This window comes from Silurus aristotelis, assembly GCF_946808225.1.
Source record: "Silurus aristotelis genome assembly, chromosome: 26".
NCBI lineage: Eukaryota > Metazoa > Chordata > Actinopteri > Siluriformes > Siluridae > Silurus > Silurus aristotelis.
This window is the reverse complement of record NC_139599.1, coordinates 6,413,445-6,437,945: the sequence shown is the minus strand read 5'-3', so window position 1 is coordinate 6,437,945 and position 24,501 is coordinate 6,413,445. Positions and strand designations below refer to the sequence as shown.

At 37.3% G+C, this 24,501-nt stretch overlaps 1 protein-coding gene across 23 annotated transcripts in view; it reads right to left on the bottom strand.

Annotated features, from left to right (window-relative positions):
* tspoap1 (TSPO associated protein 1) overlaps positions 1-24,501 on the bottom strand; it is a 116,439-nt gene that overhangs the window by 37,849 nt on the left and 54,089 nt on the right. For 14 of the 23 annotated variants that reach the window (XR_014531819.1, XM_083531661.1, XM_083531681.1 and 11 more), the window contains 11 exons: positions 18,866-18,973; positions 18,545-18,673; positions 14,409-14,585; positions 12,587-12,745; positions 7,783-7,944; positions 5,874-5,957; positions 5,300-5,389; positions 4,976-5,098; positions 4,208-4,312; positions 3,575-3,625; positions 1,202-1,234 (listed from right to left, as the gene is read on the bottom strand). Coding sequence is in view for 22 of the 23 variants with exons in the window: in XM_083531661.1 (XP_083387787.1) it covers positions 1,202-1,234; positions 3,575-3,625; positions 4,208-4,312; positions 4,976-5,098; positions 5,300-5,389; positions 5,874-5,957; positions 7,783-7,944; positions 12,587-12,745; positions 14,409-14,585; positions 18,545-18,673; positions 18,866-18,973 (1,221 nt within the window). In the remaining variant the exon portion in view is untranslated. Of the gene's footprint in view, positions 1-611; positions 633-1,201; positions 1,235-3,574; positions 3,626-4,207; positions 4,313-4,975; positions 5,099-5,299; positions 5,390-5,873; positions 5,958-7,782; positions 7,945-9,815; positions 9,936-12,586; positions 12,746-14,408; positions 14,586-18,544; positions 18,674-18,865; positions 18,974-24,501 lie in introns of those variants that run through there. The other 9 variants (XM_083531669.1, XM_083531675.1, XM_083531679.1 and 6 more) reach the window with 3 other exon arrangements.

Genomic DNA, 24,501 nt, shown 5'->3' with positions numbered 1-24,501 from the left:
GAACCAACTAGTTTCACAGACATTCTGCAACAGTAAATGCAACTACAAATAGATAGAAAAAAATATATTTTTTTCAATTAAAAAATTATTGTAAATAAAAAAATTTTCATAGTTAAATAACCAATTTATTACAGGTTTTAAAATATTTGAGGATCCAAATGCACTTTTCTGTGTAGATTGTTACTATAGAAATGATAATTCATAACAATCAGTACATTAATGATAATTAATTTGGTTATTATTATTATTATTATTATTATTATTATTATTATTATTATTATCAGTAAAAATAATATCAGAGCTCAATTCATCAGGAGCTTCTGGCTGATTGGATTTGAGAGACTAATAAAGCTGTGTTATAAATATAAAAAAATAATAATAAATGATAAATAGAATAAATAAAAATTAATAAATACTTCAACTAGACTATAAAAATTGTCTTGAAAATTAATCGCAATTTATCTGTAAAATCTAGTGTAGTGCTTGATGTTTGTGTGTGCGTTTGTGTGTTTTAAGGACAAACATACATGTATGCAATCACAACCATGACTAAGAAGCTGAGGTTTTGGGAGGCATTAGGCAAGAATGACAGAACTGCTTAGTATCAATACCTGCATGCAGTCCAATGTGTTCTGCTCAGCACACATCAGAAAGAGAGAGAGGGAGAAAGAGAGAGAGAGAAAGGGAGGAAGATAGAGAGAGGAAGAGAAAGAGCTTCAGAATACGCATGCATGCATTGAAAGTCAAAGGTCAACCACATAATAGCTTATAGTTAGTACACACTGCAATTAGATTCCAGTACCTGTTGAACAATAAGTGTATGCACAGTATCTCTCAAAATCTCTCCAGAAGCCAGAAACTTGAGACTTGAATGAGTCAAATATTGATGAATTATGGAGATGATTAACAGTCAGTCAACTGGGTCTATTTAAAAAGTCTATGCAAATTTAGAGAGAGAGAGAGAGAGAGAGAGCCCTCTGGAGGGGAGAGATACCACACTCACTCAGTCATTTAGTTTATAATGTGAGAAAGATAGAGAGTGAGAGAGAGAGAGAGAGAGAGAGAGAGAGAGAGAGAGAGAGAGAGAGAGAGAGTGAAAAAGAGAGAAAGAGAGAAAGAGAGAAAAAGAGAGAAAGAGAGAGAGAGAGAGAGAGAGAGAGAGAGAGAGAGAGAGAGAGAGTCAAAGAACGATGGAGTTTACCAGCTCTCTCAGCAATACAAACTGGATCAATGCCTACAAATGACACAAATTTCATTTAGACAATTGACAGTAACTCATTCCATATCATGCACACTCGCATTCCTGCACGGGGCATACTTCAAACACATACACACACAGTGTTTCCCACAGAGACTGGAAACTTTGGTAAAAATTTGGAAAATTTGGTGGTTGTGCTAATATTAAAAAAAAAAAAGGCTCATGCAATGTGCATACAGTAACTATAGCAACAGATAAATTAACTGTGAATATGGTTACACATGAAATGTAATATTTATTTACACATTCAGTACGTTAGATCTACTCATATAACAGCTCTCAGTATGTGAAATCTTGTAAGCCATAACTCTAGTAGGTATTTCGCTTCTGTTTTACGTTTTTCAAAGAGCGCAGCTTAGAATTGTGATTATGGGCTATGATGTATAACATGACTGTTATACAATACTTGTGTCTGTACTTTGTCTGATCAAGACTGATTATTACTTTTTTTTAGCAATAAATGAATTACAAAACTTTTCATTTTGTGGACATATAATAAATGGACACAAGTATTGAGACAAGTGAATTCCCCAGCCATATGTGGTTCTACCCCACACTTTAATTGAATAGCATTTGGATGTGGTAAAATTACATTTTCCCTTCACATGAACCAGGAGACCCGAACTTGTTCCAGCATGACAATTCCCCTGTGCACAAATGGTTCAACCTACAGTTTGTTTTACATAGAGCGGAGTGGAAGATCTTGAGTGTCTTGCTATGGAGCTTTGACCTCAATCCTATTGAGCACCTTTGGGATGAATTGGAACACTGACTGCACCCCAGGCCTCCTTACCCCTTATGGCTAAATCAGCAAAAATCTCCACAAGCACTCTAAAATCTAGTGGAGTACCTTCTCAAAAGAGTGGAGGTTATTATAACAGCAGATAGGGACTAAAGGTGGAATGGGATATTCAAAAATCATATGCGAATCTTAAACTCAGGTGTTTACAAACCTGTGCATATAGTGTATACTGTTAGTTTAATACAATTCTTCTCATATTGAAAGAAAAATAGTTTTTAGATGACCAGCTAAGAGAGATACCTGACGACAAACATACATATACTACACATAATACTACCACCATCATGCTTCACTGTTTTTTTATGAGCAATGTTAGGTTTGTTCAAAAGTAAAAAAGTAAAAGTAAAAAATGCATTATGCTCTCATTATGTCAGGGAACCACCAGTCACGCCTCCCTCCATTTACCTGTCCCCTTTATAAGGTCCCTATTCCCCTTCACTCATGGTCTGATCTAGAGGTTACAACCATAGATCATTCCGGACTATCTACTGCTCTGTTCCCTGTGCTTCCATGCTCCTGGCTATGGTACTCAGTTAAGTGTACCATTTACTTCAGTCACATCTCAAACTCTCGTGTGTGTATATTTGGACAATAAAGAACATTCTGTGTTACTCCCGGTTTCTGACGCTTGGTCTATCCGTCACACATTAAACCAGGGAACCTTCTGCTAATATAGCTTGTGACAAACATCACACAGGATTATATAGGGCCCTCCTGCCTTTGTTCAATATCTAGACTACGGTTGTGCTGTGAGATACATTGTGTATCTCGACAATAACTCTTACTCTTGGTTTCTTTTCTCACCTAATCACTGACTTTTTTACACAACGACTGTAACATGTTTATCTGTCATAACCACTTGAGTCTCAGGATCCGAAGCCTAACACGAACACTGGACACGAGGTAGAACTGGAAAAATGCTACCACAGAATTAATCTTGTGATACTTCTTTTTTTTTTTTATTTACATCAGTGACATGATGTAAAGAATTTTTTCCTGCAAGGTGTTTTATTAATTTTGTCATGAGGGTAAATTCTTATACATCTAAGAGCCGATTTTTCTTCTAAAAATCTTTTAATTCATGTGAGTTTTGAGAATTGTAGGGGAAACACTGTGTACAAAACTGTTCAATTAAACACACATTTATTCGAACAGCAAAAAAACCTAGGATTTTGAAGACACACACACACACACACACACACACACACACACACACACACACACACACACACACATACACACAGTACTACTAGATTAGACACAGAGTGAGCAACACTGACAGATGACAGTAAAAAGTGATTAATTATGCATTTAAAATGCACTAGCTGCATACATTTCTCATGTGAAAATTAATTGCACATAAGGAGAAAGAGCTCATCATTAACATATATTAACTCTATTGTCTGTCTGCTGTAATACAGGTAGAAAGAGACATAACCAGACACTCGTTTTGACAGGTAATCAGTGAGATGTGAAAAAAAAAAAAAACAGTGGTTTGATTTCTGAATTCTCACCTCCAGCATTTGCACAACTCCTTCATGCTCTCTCTTAGCAAATAACTGAGCCTGATGGAAAACAGAGCACACAGTTACAATAATGAACAACATCTAACGAACATGGAGGTATAAAGAAAATGTGGTAAGATCTCAAAAATATCCAGGCAGATGATGAGTCAGGGTTAATGGTTAGGAGTCTAGTCATGAAGGCTGTTTACCTTCAGACAGCTCACAACTGATTCACTCAGCCACTTGATTTGACATCATCTGAACTAAATTGCATGTGGTCCAAATCTGATACATTTCTGCCTGAATCCAGAATCCAACAAAATATATATAATATATATATATATATATATATATATATATATTATATATTTTGTTGGATTCTGGATTCAGGCAGAAATGTATCAGATTTGGACCACATGCAATTTAGTTCAGATGATGTCAAATCAAATATCTATATCTATCTTTTAATATATTTGGGTTTCTAGTTTCTGTACTAAATACACCCAGAATGACAAGAGAGCAAAGCTGACTGCAATCTGATTAAACAATTCACATTTGGTCCAACGCAAAACGAAAGAAATGAATTAGAATTGATTATCATTGTTTTTAATGTTCTGAGGTGTAGAATATTTCACAACAGACCCGCTGAAGTCGTTTGATTTCATCCTGTTTGAACTTGAGGATTGCCAGTGCCTGCTCATGCTCTAGTTCCAGCTGCTGCCTGCGCTCTGCGACCTCTCGCATATGCTACACACACATACAAAAAAATCAATGATATAAAGTACTGCATTATGCCAGACTAACTTTTAAAACTGAGTCAGACCAACACTTAAAAACACAGTTATATCTGTATATGGTTTTATATATGTACAACGCGTGATGGTCTATCTGGTAATTTGATTTCGATTGGTGAAAGTGTGTGTTCAAACAGTTGAAAGCACTAGTAGTTCCAGTCAGTTCAATCACTGTTTTATATTCATGTGCTGCCTTATAAACCATAACTATTTTTGTGACCATAATAACAGTCTCAGCTGCATACAGCATGAGACAACTATCAACTATAGTAAACATTTCCTAATGACCTTACTGAGCTAAATAGATGATTTCTAAGCCGAAATTTCGATATATATATGACAAACTAGATAAATAACGTTAAAACAAGAATTTAGATTAAACATGAAAATAAATTAACACCAAAAGTTTCATTATTAGTAGACACAAACGTATGTAATGATCATATTTCCTTAAATGATCAATCTTTATGTATGTATGTATGTATGTATATATATAAGCAGAAGTGTTATTCCATTAGACCTCTCAGACCATTAAAAAGGAATTTATTGGATAAACAATTTATTAGAACAGGACTAGTGTCAGTCTGCCTAGGATTTGAATTCAACTCTGAAATACCTTTAGGACCTGCTCTAGGTTCTCCAGCTTGGCACGGAGTCTCTGGTTCTCCTCGAGAACTGAACTATAGCGAGCGCTCACTGTAGAGAGCTCCTCTCTCAGCTCCTCATTCTCGACCTGAGACTGGACGTTACAGAGAGAGAAAGAAAGAGAAAGACACACACACACACACACACACACACACACACACACACACACACACACACACACACACACACACAGAAATAAGATGTCAAAAAACACGGCATGATGCTCAAACATTATACACAATTTCTAAGTTGTGGTTGTTAAGTTAGTTACACACACATTAGTCCTGCCACTGACCTGCTCAAGCAGCTGAGCCTTCCTCCTGAGGAGTTCGGTCTCCTCTGTTAAGTGCTCATTTTTGCTGCGCTCATCCTCAAGCTGGCTCTCCTGTACACACACACAATTCAACATAATCAACCTGCTATTGCTGAAGATTGGGATTCTGGGGGAATTGGTAGCTCAGTGATTCATCTGTTTGACTGCTGCTTGAAAGATCATGAGTTTAAATCCCAGCACCACTAAGCTGCCACTGCTGGGCCCTTGAGCAAGGTCCTCAATCCTCAACTACTCAGTTGTATAAAATGACAAAATGACCAAAAGTCGCTGCGTATAAGGTCGTCTGCCAAATAGCGTAAATGTAAGTTTTTTTTCATTTTTCTTCAAACAAATCCCGTCTGTGCCCCAAACAGCATCAGTAGTTGCAATACAACTTAATAGCAATGTGACATTGTTTTTTTTGGACAATTTCCTTAGAAGCAACTCATAGTGCAGCTTTTACAGTAGATGGGTTGTTTAATACAGGTTACATCGTATATAAAGTAGAAATGTGGGATTCAAGTGTTGCTCCAGAATGCATATTGAATAAGCTCACCAAATCGAGACATCTCTTCTGCCTCTTCCTTACTTCATGCTCGAGACCTTCACATTCTTTTCTCTTCTTGCTCAACTCGCTTTCCTGTAAGGACCAGCAAAGAACCACAACATAACAGGCATTCAAATGAATAGAATCAAAACATATCATAAGCAAATGTTTTATAATACAGCAATGAAAGAATGGCACTTTCATTCAACAAGAAATGGCTGAACGATGTACGTTTTATGCTCGTCTGCTATTGTTTTATGCTACTGATTAAAATTATTTGAAAACCGGATCAATTGAAATGACTGACAGGTTCTGGTAATTCTGGTCTATGCCTAATTTCTACACTGACCTCTAACATGGAAAGAATTAAAACGATTAGCCCTGTTTAATTATCCTAATTGCAGCTTACACACTCTTGGTTAGACCAGGGACTGGACTCAATGGGAACGTGGAAGAACAAGTACTTACAGAGGGACCACAATTATTGATGAGAGTATGAGAGTATGTAAAAGTATAAGCGAGACACTGATGATATAAAACAGCATTTGAGTGTAGCTGTCCCAGATTTGGGATTATATGACATAACCTTATCAGATGTGGACTGGAGGTGTGGGAAGACTTATTTGTATATTTGTGTCTACATCAGAACTATGGCAATGATGAAGTTTCTGCTTTTCCAACTTTCAGATGTAGAATGATGTTGAATATTGATACTGTACGCTCAACTTTAACACTGATTAATATCACGCTTACATTTTTTATCTGACCAACAAAATCTTTTTATTTTAGTACAGTATACCCTTATTGAGGGACAGCCCATGTAGGATGTTTTGGTGACAAGGTGAGGGAGGCGAGATTGAGATGGTTTGGACATGTGCAGAAGAGGGACATGAGTTATATTGGTAAAAGAATGCTGAGGATAAAGCCACTAGGTAGGAGGAAAAGAGGAAGGCCAAGGAGGAGGTTTATGGATGTGGTGAGGAAAGACATGCAGGTAGTTGGTGTAAAAGAGGCAGATGTAGAGGACAGGGTGGTATGGAGACGGATGATCCACTTTGGCGACCCCTAATGGGAGCAGCCGAAAGAAGAAGAAGAAGATACCCTAATTTCAATACACAATACCACTGTGAAGCATCACGTCTTCTGTCCGTATACATCTGGGAACTCAGGAGACCAGTTGCTGAAGTTTTTGGAGAGGAATTTTGTCCCATATGTGTCTGATACAGGATTCTAGCTGCTCAACTATACGGGGTGTCCTTTGTTGTATTTTTTGTTTCATGATATGCCAGATGTTTATATATAAAATATTAAAAGGTGTAAACAGCAGGCAGACCAGTTCAGCACCCGGATTCTTCGACTATGAATTCATGCTATTGTAAGAGATGCAGAATTCAGTTAGCATTGTCTTGCTATCAAATCAAATATGCCCATATGTCTCACCTCCTCAATCGGATTTATACCGAACTCCTCAGAAACATACGATAATGATTTTATATGATAAAAGACAAACGTTTGACCTGACTATAATACAGTATCTCACAAAAGTGAGTACACTCCACATTTCTCAAGGGACAATGCTATAGAAATGAAACATATATATTTTAAAGTAGTCAATGTGCAGCTTGTATAGCAGTATAGATTTACTGTCCTCTGAAAATAACAAAATATACAGCCATTATTGTCCAAATAGATGGAACAAAAGCTTTATGCCTAAAGCGTTTAAGCGGGTTGAGGTCATCGCCCTATAGCCAGCCAATTAAGATCCTTGAAAACCATATCTTCATAGAGTTGGCTTTGTGCACAGGGGCTGGAACAGGTTTGCATCTCCAAGTTCCTGTCACATGAACGAGAAGATGCAAACCTGTTCCATCCTCTGATCCACACACACACACACACACACACTCAACATTTCTCTTACCAGAAACTCTATACGGTCCTTTGGTGTCTGTTCTTCCTGGTGGGTGGAGCTTGTGTCCTGCTCTGGGATTACTCGTGCTCTATTCTCCTCCCCTTTTCTAAGGGATTCCTCCCCCTTAACAAGAACTTCATTAACTACAAACTGTGAGGTTTCACATACAACCTAGAAAGAAGAAAAACAGCTTCAGAAAAACAAAGAAAAAGAAAAATTCAGAAGGGTAGAATACAAGAATACAGCAGTTTCCTGGAAACAGAGTCATACTGGAAGTCATATGATGAGAAAAAGTGCAGGGGGTTGGAGTAAAGGGACCTTCCCAAATTGAAGCAATTGCAGTCCAGATTTAAACTCATCATTACATCAGTTATTAGTATTATTTAACCCGATTATCATTTAAAAGGTGGTGAAAGATTATCTGTTGGGTGCAAAAATAAGATTTTCCACCTTATATAGCATCCTGTACTGTGCTGCAGGTGGCCAGGTGTGTAATGCAATTGCTACACATCACAAGGGCAATACTTAAATAAAATAATATAGAAAAATACATCAACTGTATACACTTCCACAGCGTTTTCGCAAAAATCATTTACATTTATTTATTTCGCAATGATCGTCATATTATAAAAAAAAAAAAAGAAAAGAAAATTAGTTATAGTAACATTTAATGATGTTAAACATCAATGAAACAAGTTATCCCATAATATCACCTACAAAGCACTATTATGGATGAACAGACTCTCTCGTGTAACAGGGAAACCACAAAGCATGACCATGTCAGTCCTAAAAAACAAAACTTAATGGAACAGCTTTACTTCTGACTGTTACAAAGTGCTGAAACCGAAGAAATCCATAATTGTTAAATATAAACATTGTAGGAAAGTTTATACCGTATGCCTTGTATGTCTTCATTTGTTGTATTTTTTAATGCATTTAATAAATATGTCGATAATGTCGATATTCGAATTACACCATTTTGTGTATTAGGTGTCACATCAGAAACGGACACCTGTAAATGCCAAGTGAATTAATGTAAACATGAATATGATGGTTCTAAAATGATGGGTGCCCTTAAATCATATATAAAGCTGGTGAAGTTTTATTACTATCAATTAGTGTCTTAATACAAATGAACTTCATTTTTATCTGCCCCCCTCCTCCCTCTTGATCCTTCTATTTTTCTCTCTCTCTTTCTCTCCTCATTGAAAATATTTTGGGCTTAAAGACGGTAAATTAACCCGTCATGAGATGCATGGAAGAAGCTAAATGCCTAAACCTTTAACTCCAGCTCACATTTTAGTCCTTGTTCTGTTTAACAGCTAACACAGGCTAGGCTAATACTGTAGCCACGTCCGTAGCTATGCTAGCTAGCGTGTTCTGTATGGAGTGGTACTAAAGCCGGTGTATCGGATACAGTAGGCCTTGTTTGCCATAAGCACATTGCAGTAATCCCTGTACACTCCTAAAACGGGTGACTGGATCACTTCTTTTAAAAGCACCTTAATGGATTGGCCCAAGTGAGGTTTCCCTATTTAAATACATATTGAAGTGCTGATACTGAGAGTTTGCCTGCTGCAGCAGTATGAAGATTCACAACATGCCTCAATGTGCAAAATCCCCAGATATGGTAAAGCTCAAAATCACTGTGTTTTACAGAGCAGAGCTTCAGACCGTCACTGCTGAAATCAACGTACTTTCCAGAAAAACACTTCCTGTACACACACACACACACACACACACACACTCACACACTTACACACACACACACACACACACACACACACACACACACACACACACACACACACACCATACACAGCTACAGAAAGCAATGTGTCTTTAAATCCACTTACAGAGAAACACATAACTAAACAATAAGACATAAGAAGACACACTGTATTAGTGCATCATGAATATTTGCATATTTGCAAAAAAACTAAAAGACAAACACGTCTAGCATGCACACAGCACATATTCTGACCTAATATGAACACCAACTACGCATGACACATTAGTGAAATACACCAATACACACGTACCCCCTGTTCTGTGTGCTGAAAGTGCTGCGAGAAACTTTCGCAGGGACAGTTGGTCAAAATCTTTCGTTTGATCACCAGTTCGGAGTGCAAACCAACCAAATAAACCCTGTCACCACTACCACTGCAACAGCCAAGGGATTACTGGACCATACCATTCCATTGTCACAGGGGATTAAAGGACATGCAACCTGGCCCCTTTCAGCACAAGAGGCATGAGTGTGTGACTGTCACAGATGACCAGATTACCAGCGCTGTCGTTCTCATCCAGGCTTTGCAGTGATAGTAGGGACATGACAAAGTGAAAAGTAAAGTCAGCAAATTGGGAAACACACATAGAGTACTTACTGTTAGACCCAAATTCAACTGACTGATTGGTTTGGGAAGATTTATTTTTCCTTTAGAGAAGGATATTTGCGTGTACACGTGTATTATCATGGTGATACGAAAAAGTTGGCAGAATCGTCCTGCTTAATGATTTGGAGCTTTGCAAGTAATAGAACTGTTCCAGTGGTACAGCAGTTAAAATGGTTCACATCTAGAGTTCAAATGGAAAATGATCTAATGGTATTAAAATTAGGTTTTGAGTTCGGTTGCTAGTTGTGGCCAAACCTAACTTCTGAAAAAGGGCTTTTAATATAATCGTGTGTTGTTTTGTTCACTTAATAGTTAATAGTCTTCATAGTCATACAGAATATTCTGAAGTCCTAGACCTAAAACTGGAATATTGTTCCACTGAATTACAGTATATCCAGTCCAGGGCTAATATTTGTATATGTCCTTATAACAGGTTACCTAGTAAACAACAGCAGTGATGATGGTTAAAAGATAAGACAAATCTTAGGTTTGATTTAATGCTCTTGTTCAAATAATCTGAGCCTAGTAGAAAATAAATGATATAGTGTGCCCTTATTTAACTAAGAAAACCTTTGCTAATAAGGTGTTTTTTTCTGTTAGATGTTTATTTAATTTCGTAAGGAGTCTCAAGTGTCTTTGTAATGGGTGACAATTAAACTGTTTATGCCTGTTATAACATAAATGCTAACATGGGGTGACTTGTTTTTAACAATAAACTCTACAATGTTTCATATCATGAACAATCCTTGTTTAGTCATAAAAAAAAACGTAAATGTTGGGCTACATCACACTAAACTGTCGCCGGATATTTTCCTATAACCTGTTACGTTGCCCCCCACCGCAAATATCGAAAAACAGCACAGCCAGTTTTTACATGCATAGCTTTTGGTTAACAAATAGCACCTATGGAAAAAAAAATAAAATACAGAATGTATATGTGCACTGAAAGCGTGGTAAGATACTGTCTGTAACATTTATGTAGCAATGCTATACGATGCAGCTCTCAATCCATTTACTTCAGCCCACACACTCTTTATCTCTGTCTCTCTCTGGCGTAAGTTCAACAGTCAGCTCATTAGGCAGTGAAATGGATGATGGCCTAGTCCATTATGTAAGAGCAGCAAACAGCATTTATATCAGTTTAAACACACACTAAGCCCCTGCAAAACCTTAATAACCTAAACACACACACACACACACACACACACACACACACACACACATTATGATTGTATTAGGATTATTAGGCTTTGTAACAAAACTGTGTATATACAGTTAAACACCCATTTATTAACACTGAGAACAGATATGCTGTGTAATAAGTGCTCTGTACGCATCTGACGTTTGGGGTCGGAGCAAAAATTCTTAGTAATGATCACATACTGACAGCGTGAGACCTGAGCAGGGCATATGATCAACACAACTGAGTGGCCCAAAGAAAAAAAAATCAAAATGTAGAAGACACTGCCCCTTGTGGCTATTCAAAAAAATAAATAAATTCATAAATAAGCAACTAATATGCTAATTAAATGAGCAAATGAATAGATAGAATGACAGACAATCGAACAAACAAACAAACAAATAAACAGAATAGATTTGCTCTTCTATGTGGATAATGAATTTTTCCTGGGATTTTTGTTCTTCTAGGGTTCTAGTTTGGTTTTGTCAAGTGGTTTTAGCTCATGTGAATTAGCACTATACTCATTTATATACTGTATATTGTGTAATAGATCAGTACCTTCTACTTCTTTTTCTTTCGGCTGCTCCTGTTAGGGGTCGCCACAGTGGATCATCCGTCTCCGTATTACCTGGTCCTCTACATCTGCCTCTTTCAAAATAACTACCTGCATGTCTTTTCTCAAGACATTCATAAACTTTCTCCTTGGCCTTCTTTATTTTCTCCTGCCTAGTGGCTCCATCCTCAGCATTCTACTACCGATATGCCACATGACCAAACCATCTCATTCGCGCCTCTCCCACCTTGTCTGCAAAAATGTCCTACCTGCGCAGTCCGTTTAATAAACTAATTTCTGATCCTGTTTATCCTCATCACTCCCAATGAGAAACGCTGTAACATCTAAAAATATCTAAAAACACATTGAAAATTAATTTAATCCATTAATAAATACATCCAGTAGCTTTCAATTAAAGTAGCCTTCTTACCAGAAATCTCTCTGTTGTGAATTATATATCAGCGTTAACAAATAACAAATGTCTTTCAGACACAAAACTTAAAGCACGAAAGTTTTAGAAAGTTACACATGAATGGCCACTTGCAGCACATGACGAGTGCATAAAGTCGTGCAAGTCTGAAAGTGAGAACATACTGTATAACACTGAGGCCTTATAATTAGGTCTAAAACACTGTGTTATCAGGAGCCACTTGGGGCAGGTGCAAAGTAAGAAACTGATCTTACGGGTGTCTCTTTTAGTTCTCGCTCTTTCTCGGCTCCTCCAGCTGTGCTCTGATCCCGAGCCGAGCTGGCCGAAAGCTGCCTCTGCAGTCGCAGCACCTCCTTCTGGGACTCCTTCAGCAAACGCTCAAATCCCCCTGCTCCTGCTGGACCAGGACCACCCTGTTGAAAGAAAGAGCGAGCGAGAGACTGTGAGATAAACAGACAGACAGACAGACAGACAGACAGACAGACAGACAGACAGACAGACAGACAGACAGACAGACAGACAGACAGACAGACAGACAGACAGACAGGAAACAATTATACTGTTGAGTGTTAAAAAGAGAGAAACTGAAAGAAACAGATAGATAGATAGATAGATAGATAGATAGATAGATAGATAGATAGATAGATAGATAGATAGATAGATAGATAGATAGATAGATAGATAGATAGATAGATAGATAGATAGATAGATAGATAGATAGATAGAAATAATTATACTGTTGAGTGTAAAAAGAGAGAAACTGAAAGAAACAGACATAGACAGAAATAAGCATACAACAGAAACAGACAGACAGACAGACAGACAGACAGACAGACAGACAGACAGACAGACAGACTGACAGACAGACAGACGGATAGACAAATAGATAGATGGATAGATACATACATACATAGATTTCTACTATTGTCAATGTGACTTTGTACTAAGTCATACAACTGAAGTCTTAAAGTGAGTTCAGTCTATTAAAAGTTTTTACATAATATTGACAAAGTGCATGGATTTGTGATCTCTAGACTGATTTAAAATATATAAAACAATTTAGCTTAATTAAGCTTTCTTACAAAGACACTACTTATATCTATCAGCACAGTTTACATTTTTTTAAGCCAATTCCCCTGTAAAGTATTTATGGTACTTTTTTCTCAAAAATTTCCCACAGCATTTCCTGCTGAGTCATGCACTCTGCATGGAGAACCTCAGTGACCTTATTCTAAAATGCTAAGTGGGCTTTTGCTACAGATGTAAAAGATAATTGCTCACAATCTCTGTACTTAACTCCTTAAAGCATACTATTCAGTATCTACGAAAAAAATAACAGAAATGTAGGTAAGGTATGCAGGTTTTGAATGGTTTGAATCCATAATTGCCAACTTTTATTAAATTCAGTAATGTTTCTCCCTGGTGGTCTAGTGGTTAAGATGCAGCGCTCTCACCGCTGCGACCCGGGTTCGATTCCCGGTCAGGGAACCATCCCCAGCCACTCTTAGTGCCGGTCCCAAGCCCGGATAAATTGGGGAGGGTTGCGTTAGGAAGGGCATCCAGCGTAAAACATATGCCAAATCAAACGTGCGGAGGATCCGCTGTGGCGACCCCTAACGGGAGAAGCCGAAAGAAACTTTTTTCTCTGAAGCTGAAAATATTTTGAAGCTGGGTATGTGCAGTGCCAAAGAAATGCCACCAGGGGGCAAACCAAGACAAAGTCAAACCAGGTCACAGACTAAATGTTAATTAAATCGGTTTTACTGCTAAAACCTCACAGTGAAACAAAAGCATTACAGTATGATCTTCTTATGTATATGGATAGTCACTGTTTAAAATCACTTAACTCCTATTTATATTCACTTTGCATTTCCCTTACATTTTGTTTGATATACCAGTGGTTATTGAATGTTCAATTGTTCAATCATAATTAAGTTAAAGATGTCAAAGTGGCAAAAGTAGCAGCCATACAAAATAACATTCCCTAGTATGCTGTACCCTAAAGAAAAAAATATAGCAGGGTAATTTTTCTGTAAAGGAAAACAGTTGTGTGAATGAATTATGTTCGTGGCATACTTTGTCCTGTCCGATTCTGGCCTCTAACTGGCGGCATTCGTTCTGCAGGGCGGCGATCTCCTTGTCTTTGGAGAGGAGCGTGTCTGCGTGCTGCGCCAGGTCTCGTGCCCGCTGCCTTGCAAACGCTCTCTTGTATTGCTCAGCTATCCCGGGTTTTATGGGGATCGGGGCATTCACCTTCACAAAAAAGACGGATAGGAAGTTCAAGAAAAACAGAAACTGACACAGAAATCAACATAGACATTTTGATTGACATTTCATACTGTACTTTACTACTGTCCTGCCCATCAGGAAAACTTTATTCAAGCCATAAGACTAAACATGATCCGATTGAAACTAGTACGTAGAACCACTTTTATTCATTGAACTATCATTTATGAGCATGAAGAAATCTGTCTCATGGCATTACAAGTATTGAAGGTTTCAGATCAAGCTTATCTCACTGAACATCTGAAGCAGTACAGTCCATCTTGACGCTCGGCTCAGCTGATGCACTTCTACTCTTACTCCAAAGGATGACTTGGTTTTGTCATGATCTCCAAAGTTTTGCAAACAAACCGGTTTTCTAATTCAAATTTCACATTTTTTAAGAACACCAACATGAAATAGCACTGAAATGATTATTCAAGGTTACATTTTTTTCACACCAGGTGAACTATTGGGGTTTAAAACTAAATTCCCAATGTTGTTTAGACACTGCAATGTTTCCTCAGTGCTGCAGCAAAAGATCTTTCCACATTTGACAAAGAATAAGACAGCTAGAAAAACACAAGCTCTGAAACTATGGAGCAGAATACATAGCTAATACTTAGCCATCTTGTTAGGAACAAAGATTAGATGGATTCAAAGGTCGATTCAAGATATGAACTTCAAATATTAAGAGACATTAAGTTACTGTAGTTAATGTACTGTACATTCATTTAAAACTGTTTTACTCACAGTTCGACAAATTAACAAAACAACCTACAGGAGAGAAATATTAAATCGCTATATATAAATGCTAAACCCATCAGCTAAAAAAAAAAACCTAGTATCAGGGCTCGGTTCTTTACACCCAAAATGTAGAAATAAAAGTTAAATAAATAAAATAAATAAAAGCAGCTCCACTTAAAAAAGAAGCAATGCTACAAAAAAAAAAAAAACTCGCTTACCACATATACAAAGTCAATAGAATTTAAATGTAACACAAAATTGTCAGTTAACTTGTTTACCTCAGCATTGCATGCTAGCTTAGCTCACTACAACCGCCCCGATACGGCTGCCCTGATCAACAAAACAAAATCTTTTCTTTAATTAATGATAAAACAAAAAACAGTGTAATATATCATTCCCAATAATAAGCCTTGAAGACTTTAAATTCAATATAAATCCGTGGTTAATTTGACAAGATGAATGTAAGGTAAATCAGCTAGCTAGCTTAACCAACGTACAAGAGTCAACTCTCGTTCTACGTACAGGTAACTTTGACTATCTAAAGGGAAATATGAAATATAGTGTGTCATCTAATAATGATGAGAAGCAAATCAAAGAACATAACCACAGCTAGCCCAAATGATGCACATAACAGCTCCTGACTTGGCAGACTTTCTACTAGCAATTGATTTTTCTCTCATTTGAAGGAGTTTCTAACATTATTAACCCCTGACTGTGTGTTTCCTAGAAGTGTGTAGTGGAAGGAAACGCCTGGAAGAGTGCGAGCATAACAGGTGTGGTGTAATAACAGACCACCAAACTGCATGGCCACCAGAGAGTAGACAGGTGGCCATTCAGGACAGGAGGCTTTTGGGGATAAAGTTACCACACACACACAAATACACACACACAGCATGTCACAGTCACCCCTATCTCCTGTACCTGCCTTTCATCACATTTTTCCCCTTACACACACACACACACACACACACACACACACACACACACACACACACACACACACACACACACACACACACACACACACACAGTTATGGGAGGTAGAAGTGACGACTAGTCATTATATTTCACAGAAATCTAAAATCTAACATGAATTATTGTAAGACAATTGATTATAATAAAAAGAAACAAAGTAGAGCAATCTTGTACTTATAATAAAAGCACAAATGCCCTACTCAGAGGTAAATGTTCTTTTATATTACTACTTAAATGCTAGCTTTTGGATGTACTTAAGTTGCAAAATTGAAAGCACTTATCTATGAGAATTAAACACACACAAGCACACTTTAATGTTACAAATATTTTAGCATAATAGAGTGTGGTATATTCCTATTTTCCTGCATTTGATTTAGATTTCATTTAGGTGCCAAAAATGCAAGTAAAGTAAAAATACTTTGTTACTGTACTTAAGTTGCAAAATTGAAAGCACTTATCTATGAGAATTAAACACACACAAGCACACTTTAATATTACAAATATTTTAGCATAATAGAGTGTGGTATATTCCTATTTTCCTGCATTTGATTTAGATTTCATTTAGGTGCCAAAAATGCAAGTAAAGTAAAAATACTTTGTTACTGTATTTATGTAGATTTTTTTTTTTTTGTATCAGTACTTTACTTTACTATTTATTTTTTGGACTTGAACTTTCACTCAATTTTTTCCAATCTACCACAGGTGCTAGCCTACGCAGCTGACAACAAGCACGGAAGAAGGCAACAAGTAGTATGGGGTAACATGGATGAGACAGACAGAGTCCGTGACGTAAACATGACTGAGAACAGAGACATTCCTGATCACTTTTCTCTGCTTGTGTTCTATATGGTGGTTGTTCAGCCTGGATACATTCATTAGGTAACAAAATGTGAAATTCTTTTGTATTAATATATTAATAAGATGTAAGGTCCAGTTACCAGCGTGACACTAAAAAAGGTAGTAGTAGTGTTGGCTATTTTTTCTTCAGTACATGTAGTCAGTACTTCAACTTTAACCAGTACTTTTAAAACACGAGTATCTGTACTTCTATTTGAGTGAAAAATGTGTGAACATATTATAATGAAACCTTATAATAATGGTCGATGGTAGCTCAGTGGTTAAGGTGCTGGGTTACTGATCAGAAGGTCGGGGGTTCAAGCCCTGGTATCGCTAAGCTGCCAATGTTGGGCCCTTGAGCAAGGCCCTTAACCCTCTCCAGGGGCGCTGTATCATGGCTGACCCTGCGCTATGACCCCAGCTTCTGAGCAGGCTGGGATATGCGAGGAACAAATTTCACTCTGCTGTAATGTATATGTGACAACTAAAGGCTAGTCTTCTTCTTTTTTTAAGGATAGTAAGCTAGCTCACATACTAAATTAGAATGACCCTGAGCTTGTAGTCCCCAAATGACATTAAAGGCTGTGTGAAATTACTGCTAATTCTCACACACGGTTTTATTTAGCTTTTAACAATGACTCAAGAGCACTATTAAATGTCCAGATTCAGTGCCCCTATAACAAGCACACAAATGCTTTTGCTTGTTATTTTTTGGAAAAAGACGTGCTCAAGTCCTGTAATGAACACAAGAATGACAAATAAGATCTCAGCTCAGCGTGTGTTTGCTGGAAAATAGATCAATAGGCAGATCCCCAAGCCACGGCTCTCAGAATAATCGAAATGAGGACACAAAGACGAACACAGGGGATTTGAAAGTTGTACTGAGGTTCTAGAATAAAAAAAAAAATGTCTAAGAATGAATATAGCAATTTGAGTTACAATCCCAGTCCAACAGACCCCACTCTTGTGCATATTTTTAATCAGTTGAATCAAGTTTATTAGTTTGTTGTGGGGAATAAAGATATACCATTCATTAAAAATGCATTTAATAATCACTACATTTAATAACTACAGGCCTCTGAGATCAGGGAATGTTCAGCTGGTAGTGTCCTATATTACGGTGTGGCCACTATTTTGGGATTCTAGGCTACCCACAGGTGGATTACCTTCAGATGTCCCTACATTTTAGTCAAATTTAACTCGCTATTTACCTCTATCATTAAATCTTTGTATGAAATAATTTAGGGTTCTAAGACAGAGATGCACAGGCAGGTGTGTGAGTGCATGTGTGTGTGTGTGTGTGTGTGTGTGTGTGTGTGTGTGTGTGTGGTGTGTGTGTGTGTGTGTGTGTGTGTGTGTGCGTGTGTGCGTGTGTGTGTGTGTGTATGTACCACTTTAAGATTGGCCTCCTGCAGTTTGTGTGCCCTCTCCTCCAGACGCTTGGCGATGACAGCCAGCTCAGCATTTTTTCTCCTCAGCCTCCTCACCTTGTCATCCGTTTCAGGACAACTGCTCTTACGCTTAGAGTGACGGATAAAGAGAAAGAGAAAGAGAGAGAGAGAGAGAGAGAGAGAGAGAGAGAGAGAGAGAGAGAGAGAGAGAGAGAGAGAGAGAGAGGGAGAAACAGATGTTAAGGCGGGAGAGATAGGGAAGAAATTGAGAGGACAAAAATCATTCTGAAGTGATCTGCTCTCAGATCAGCAGACTCTTACCAAAAGGCTGTTTTCCTCTCGGAGTATGGAGACGGTCTTCTCTAGTTCCTCCAGTGCTCTCAGGAGCTCTGAGTTCTGCCGCACTAGATAGTCACAATCTTCCCCGTTCTGACAAAACAATACAGCTGAGTTATTTTTATGCATTGTTCACATTCTTTGCAACAGCTTTAATTACACACAGGTCTTTCATAACAGAAGTGACAAGGTGCTTAATTAAGACACAGACACACATGCACACACACACACACACACACACACACACACACACACACACACACACACACACACACACACACACACACACACACACACACACACATATAGCCCAGTTGGGCCAAGCTGAAAGTGACATCACTAATTATAATGTTTGTATGACTTTGAATTTCTTTTTTATGAATATTTTTGTTTAATCTTTTGTTGTAATTGAACATTGTGAGCTTTCCAAGATTTAAATTAATGAACTGGACTATTATCACACTTTTGCTTCCAGAATCATGGTGTGTATGCATCTGTGCCAGTTGGACCAGATTGATATCTCCGACCTCTGTTTCTCACTGGACAACAGAACAGAGACCAAATGTACATTTTCCACAGAAATAGACATGCACGCTTAATTGGCTAAGAATAAAAAAAGAAAAATCAGTTTTTATCCAATTTTTTTGTTGCTGCTAGATTTGCTTGTAAAGAGCAAAGAGGGTTTAGAAGCTTACAAGTTCAAATCTCATTATCACTAAGGAGCCACTGCTGGGCCCTTGAGCAAGTCCCTCAACCCTCAACTGCTCAGTAATATGAATGAGATAATTATAAGTCGCTCTGGGTAACGGCATATGCCAAATGCTGTAAATGTCCCAAATATATCACTGCAACAAACTGTCCTCACTACCACTAAAAAAAGGCTTGATTTTTCATATGCTGTTGTAAATTTTTTTTTTTTCATATGCTGTTGTGATTCATTACAACTACAAACAAACATAAATACAGTATTACATAACAAAAGCATTATAATATATAATAGATTTTTTCTTTAGGATACAAAGTGACAGTTTATGTATAATCTTTTCAGCATTTTTGCGATATGGAAACTATTACTAATGTGCCCTCGGTATGTGGCAAGCTCATTAATATCTGAATGCATTTAAATAATAAACCTAAAAATGCATTAAAAAGGATGGCACAAACGCAAAACCATCGGATTATTTGTGAAGCAGACTGCAAACTCTTTTTGGTCACAGTCAACCAAATCATATCAGAAACCCAATTCATTAAACACACTGAAAATCCTTGATAATGTGCCCACAATGCCAGACTTCTGCTTGTGATAGCCATTGTGTCTGGACTCGAGGATCATTAGACACCCTAACATCTGCCTCTTTCAGACTCAATGATCAACCAACAGCCGCGTGGCCTATTAAACCTGCAGCCAAAGGGTCTAAAAAAGTGCCAAGGCTCAATCCTCACAAGCAGCAATCCTGCCAAGGTGGTGCATGAAGATGGAGACGGGCAGCATGAATAGACACAACCTGGCAAAAATACCGCTGTGCAATCAGAGTCACCCAACAGGGCTCACTTTTCTTGATGATTAGTGTGATTGCGACTGCATGAAGCTGCACAATTAGACAAATTTGGTAAACACAGTATTTATTTTAGCTGTGTCTCTATTTAATACAAACCTCACATGTTTCCATGAATCAATCTTGCTTACAGATTTGCAATGAATAAACTCTATATGTAATTGTATATTAGTGTAATAAATGGTATAGTTGCTAAATCGGAAAATGAATCTATGCAGTGGTCAATCTTATTCAAGCAGCATGACATTTTTAACTTACTGTCATTAGCAGCACATTTCTAATCTACTTTTTTACCCTACTCTGAGTAACTTTTTTGGTTTTTTTTTTTTTTGCTTGATTTGATTATTTTTTTACCTTCTAGTTAGGATTTGTGCTTGTTGCACACAGTTGATAAATGACCAATGTTTTTCAAGACAAAAACTTAAGCTGTTATTGGCTCAGACCTGCCAAGACCCTGATATCAATTAATGATAAAGTAGATGTGGATGGACTATTGATTATAAGGTATTCAAATGAAACAGAATCGCATTGCTATTTACAGTATAACAATATAAATTTAAGGTCATGGCGTTCTTTGTCATGCTGAATTGCTAATTGTGTAGGTGCTGTTAGTTTCATGTTTGAAGCTAAATTTTATATTCATGACTTGAAGCAGTGGCAGCCTTCAAATTTAAACAGACAACCTCCAAAACAGAAATCCAACATTTTAACCATTGAGCAACCACTTGTTTCATTTACATCATTTGTTATTTAGTCTTAATTGATGTAATGTTTATTTAATTATGTCCAATAATAAGTCTCTCATTCGAGCTACTCTGGGTAGCCATAATGGGATTTTTAATGAGAAGATTCTTTGTTTTTGGTATGAATATGAACAACTGTCGGGTCCAAATATAGGGTTCATGCCATTATTTTTATGTTTATGTAAATTATTGCTAACTTAGTGTATCATGAATCTGAAACTAGATCTGCACAGAATATATTGGAAAGTCTAAAAGCAATTGACTTAGAGCTCTATAAGTTTATATATATTTTGTCTCCACATATTTCTATAATTCAACATTTTTTCTTAAAGTTGTATTCATAAAGCTTAATGGGAAAATTTGTCATACTTTTCCATTTCTCCATTTTCCAGACCATTAACAGTAACCTCAACAAGATGTCATATTAATTTGGTTGTGTAACAGTTCTTGAACCTTTTACAAACAAGAACCCCTTTAACTGGAAAACCAACTAATGGAAATATTACAAAATAAACACTCATGATCATAACCACACAATTAAAAAATATATACTATATTTTTCTGCAACAATTTATTTCCATTTATTTCAATTTATTTTTATTTTCGAATTTCAATAAATAAATAAATGTATACATATTTTTAAGAATCAATAACAGCCCCACTGTCTTTTCTTCATAGACCCCACTTTAATAATGATACATCTCTTGGTCAAAAAAGCTTTATTGAACCACAAATGAGATTTTATCTAAGGGCTTGTTGGTTCAGTTTTAGAGATCTGGAAATCTTTTTAAAAACAAACACGTTCCAAAAGATCTGTAAGTACCTGTTTCTTGTATGCGACATTGAGTTTGTCAGTTTCAGAGATGAGCATAATATTTAAAAACCCATAAATACCAGAATGCTACTTATGAAATAATCACAAGGAGCTAGAGGGGTTAACATGTAAATACCCCACATTACTCATATTCTGTCTGCTTTTTCAATTTGAGTTTCCTTAAAGAAATTGGTATTATTATTGGAGTTACTAATGTTGCTGAAACGATAAAAAAAAATAAAATAATAGAATTTGTATTTGCAGACTGATCTGTACAAGGACGAAAGGACGGCCCTTAATTGGACAGGGGAATTTGATGAGGTATGATAAAGCAACCTGCATGTGAAGGCTGTTTATTTGCATATTCCATTACACACAAATTTTATTTTGTCGATTCCAACATTGAGACCTCAAATACACACACACACACACACACACACACACACACACACACACACACACACACACACACACACACACACACACACACACACAACGGTGAATTGGTAAGTTAATGGAAATTTCTACTTAACTGATAAACAGCTATTATTCTGTATATAACAACTATTATTCTGTCATGTATTATATGATTTTATTAATAGAAAAAAGCCAAGCCAAAAAGCAGTAGCCACAACACACACACACACACACACACACACACACACACACACACACACACACACACATACACACACACACACCTCAATTAGAGCCTGGCTGTCATTAATCCCTCAGAACGCTCAGCACACAGCTTCTTAATGACTCAGGAGGGGAAACACATTTTGTCCTTCAGCTCTCAGGGGGGCCATCAGTCACAGACAACACACTGCCTCCAGCAAAATAAAGCGAACACACACACACACACACACACACACACACACACACACACACACACACACACACACACACACACCAATAAAAACCTGCCCAGTTCTAAAAAAATGATGTCTCTCCTGGTACCAGCACCTTCACCTGCACTACTATTCTCACACCACACATCTTTTCTTTTTGTTCTTTCATAATGATGTTCACATGAAGTATTTCCAAGAGCAACACCTTAAACCTATATTCCATTTCTATTGTATGATGTAATAACTTTTGCATCCCTGGCTTTTTTTCACTGTTTCTATAACCGTGTATTTTGCTAGTATGGTCAGACATGCCACTTAATACAGCAAACCGTATTAGATCTGTGGGTTGATTGTCCTAAAGGCCATGTAAAGAAAAGATGTGCTATTCTGTTAGATTTGTCTTTACTTGCTGAACTTGAGGAGACTGTGCCTTATTTTACAATTAGAAATTCTGAGTAACGGGGTTTGAGTAAAGCTTTATTGGTTTTCTTCTGTAAAATTTATCAAAGGAGTCTCCAGGGTCAGTGCTTTGTAACAGGTAGTGTGTTTTTTGCAACAGAAACGTTCTCAGGCTTTGAGCTATTTCTTAGCATTGCTATCGTACTGAACATCAGCACGGCAGGTGATCACAGCCATGTTGATATTCAGTTAAGCAGCACAATTGAGAGTGTGATATTGTGTTAATACAGTTATAAAAACAGAAAATGCATTTCAGACGCAATATAGTCGCTAATTTTATTTGTTCTCTCTCAAATGAAAACAGTTCCCAAAGGGGCCACAGCTGGGTAGAGCATGGTGTGTTTCTAGCGCTAAGACTGACTGACTGACTGTAGTGTAGTTACAGTTGAAATGAAACAAGCTATTGCTCGAGTTGAACTTTTACATAATTAACACAGACAAGTGATGTAGCCCAGTGCTGAAATACTAAATATCAATGCTGTATAATTCTGTATAAATTTAAAATAGATAAAAAATACATGTCTTTAACAAATAAAACAAGCTTTTTGTTAGAACATTTCTGGCATAAGAGAAAAAGATTGGAAAATATTCACCTTCAGGAGAACTCTATCACCAAGGGAAGTGGTAGCTCAGTGATTAAGGCTCTGGGTTACTGAACAAAAGGTTGGGGGTTCAAGCCCCAGCTTTGTCAAGATGCCACTATTGAGCCTCTGAGCAAGGCCCTAACCTTTTCTGCTCCAGAGGTGCTGTATGATGGTTGACCCCAGCTTCCTAACATCAGTGGGATATGTGAAGAAAGAATTTCACAGCATACTGATCCGTCACACTACCCCATCACTGATTAACATATTTGAACAACATGCTTAATTCCTTTCTTAAGACACTCTATAAACATGATCCAAGCCATTTCCTATCATGGTAAAAAAAAAAAATTGCCATCGCTTTTAGCATAACCTCTGAGTTGCTTATAAATTGCCCAGTTTTCCACCCTCTCCAAAGTCTGTTCTATACACACTCCTGATTTATATTCAAAGGGCACTGGAGTGTACCCATGTGTTGGTAATAGCTCTCGCAGAGGTCTATTCAGTCGGCTCACAGATGCTGCCCGTGCTTACACAAAGAACAACATGGGGAAGAAGAAAAGATTTGTGGGGAAATAGTGAAAAAAGGTGGGACCGGATTCTTTTCTGGTGGCAGT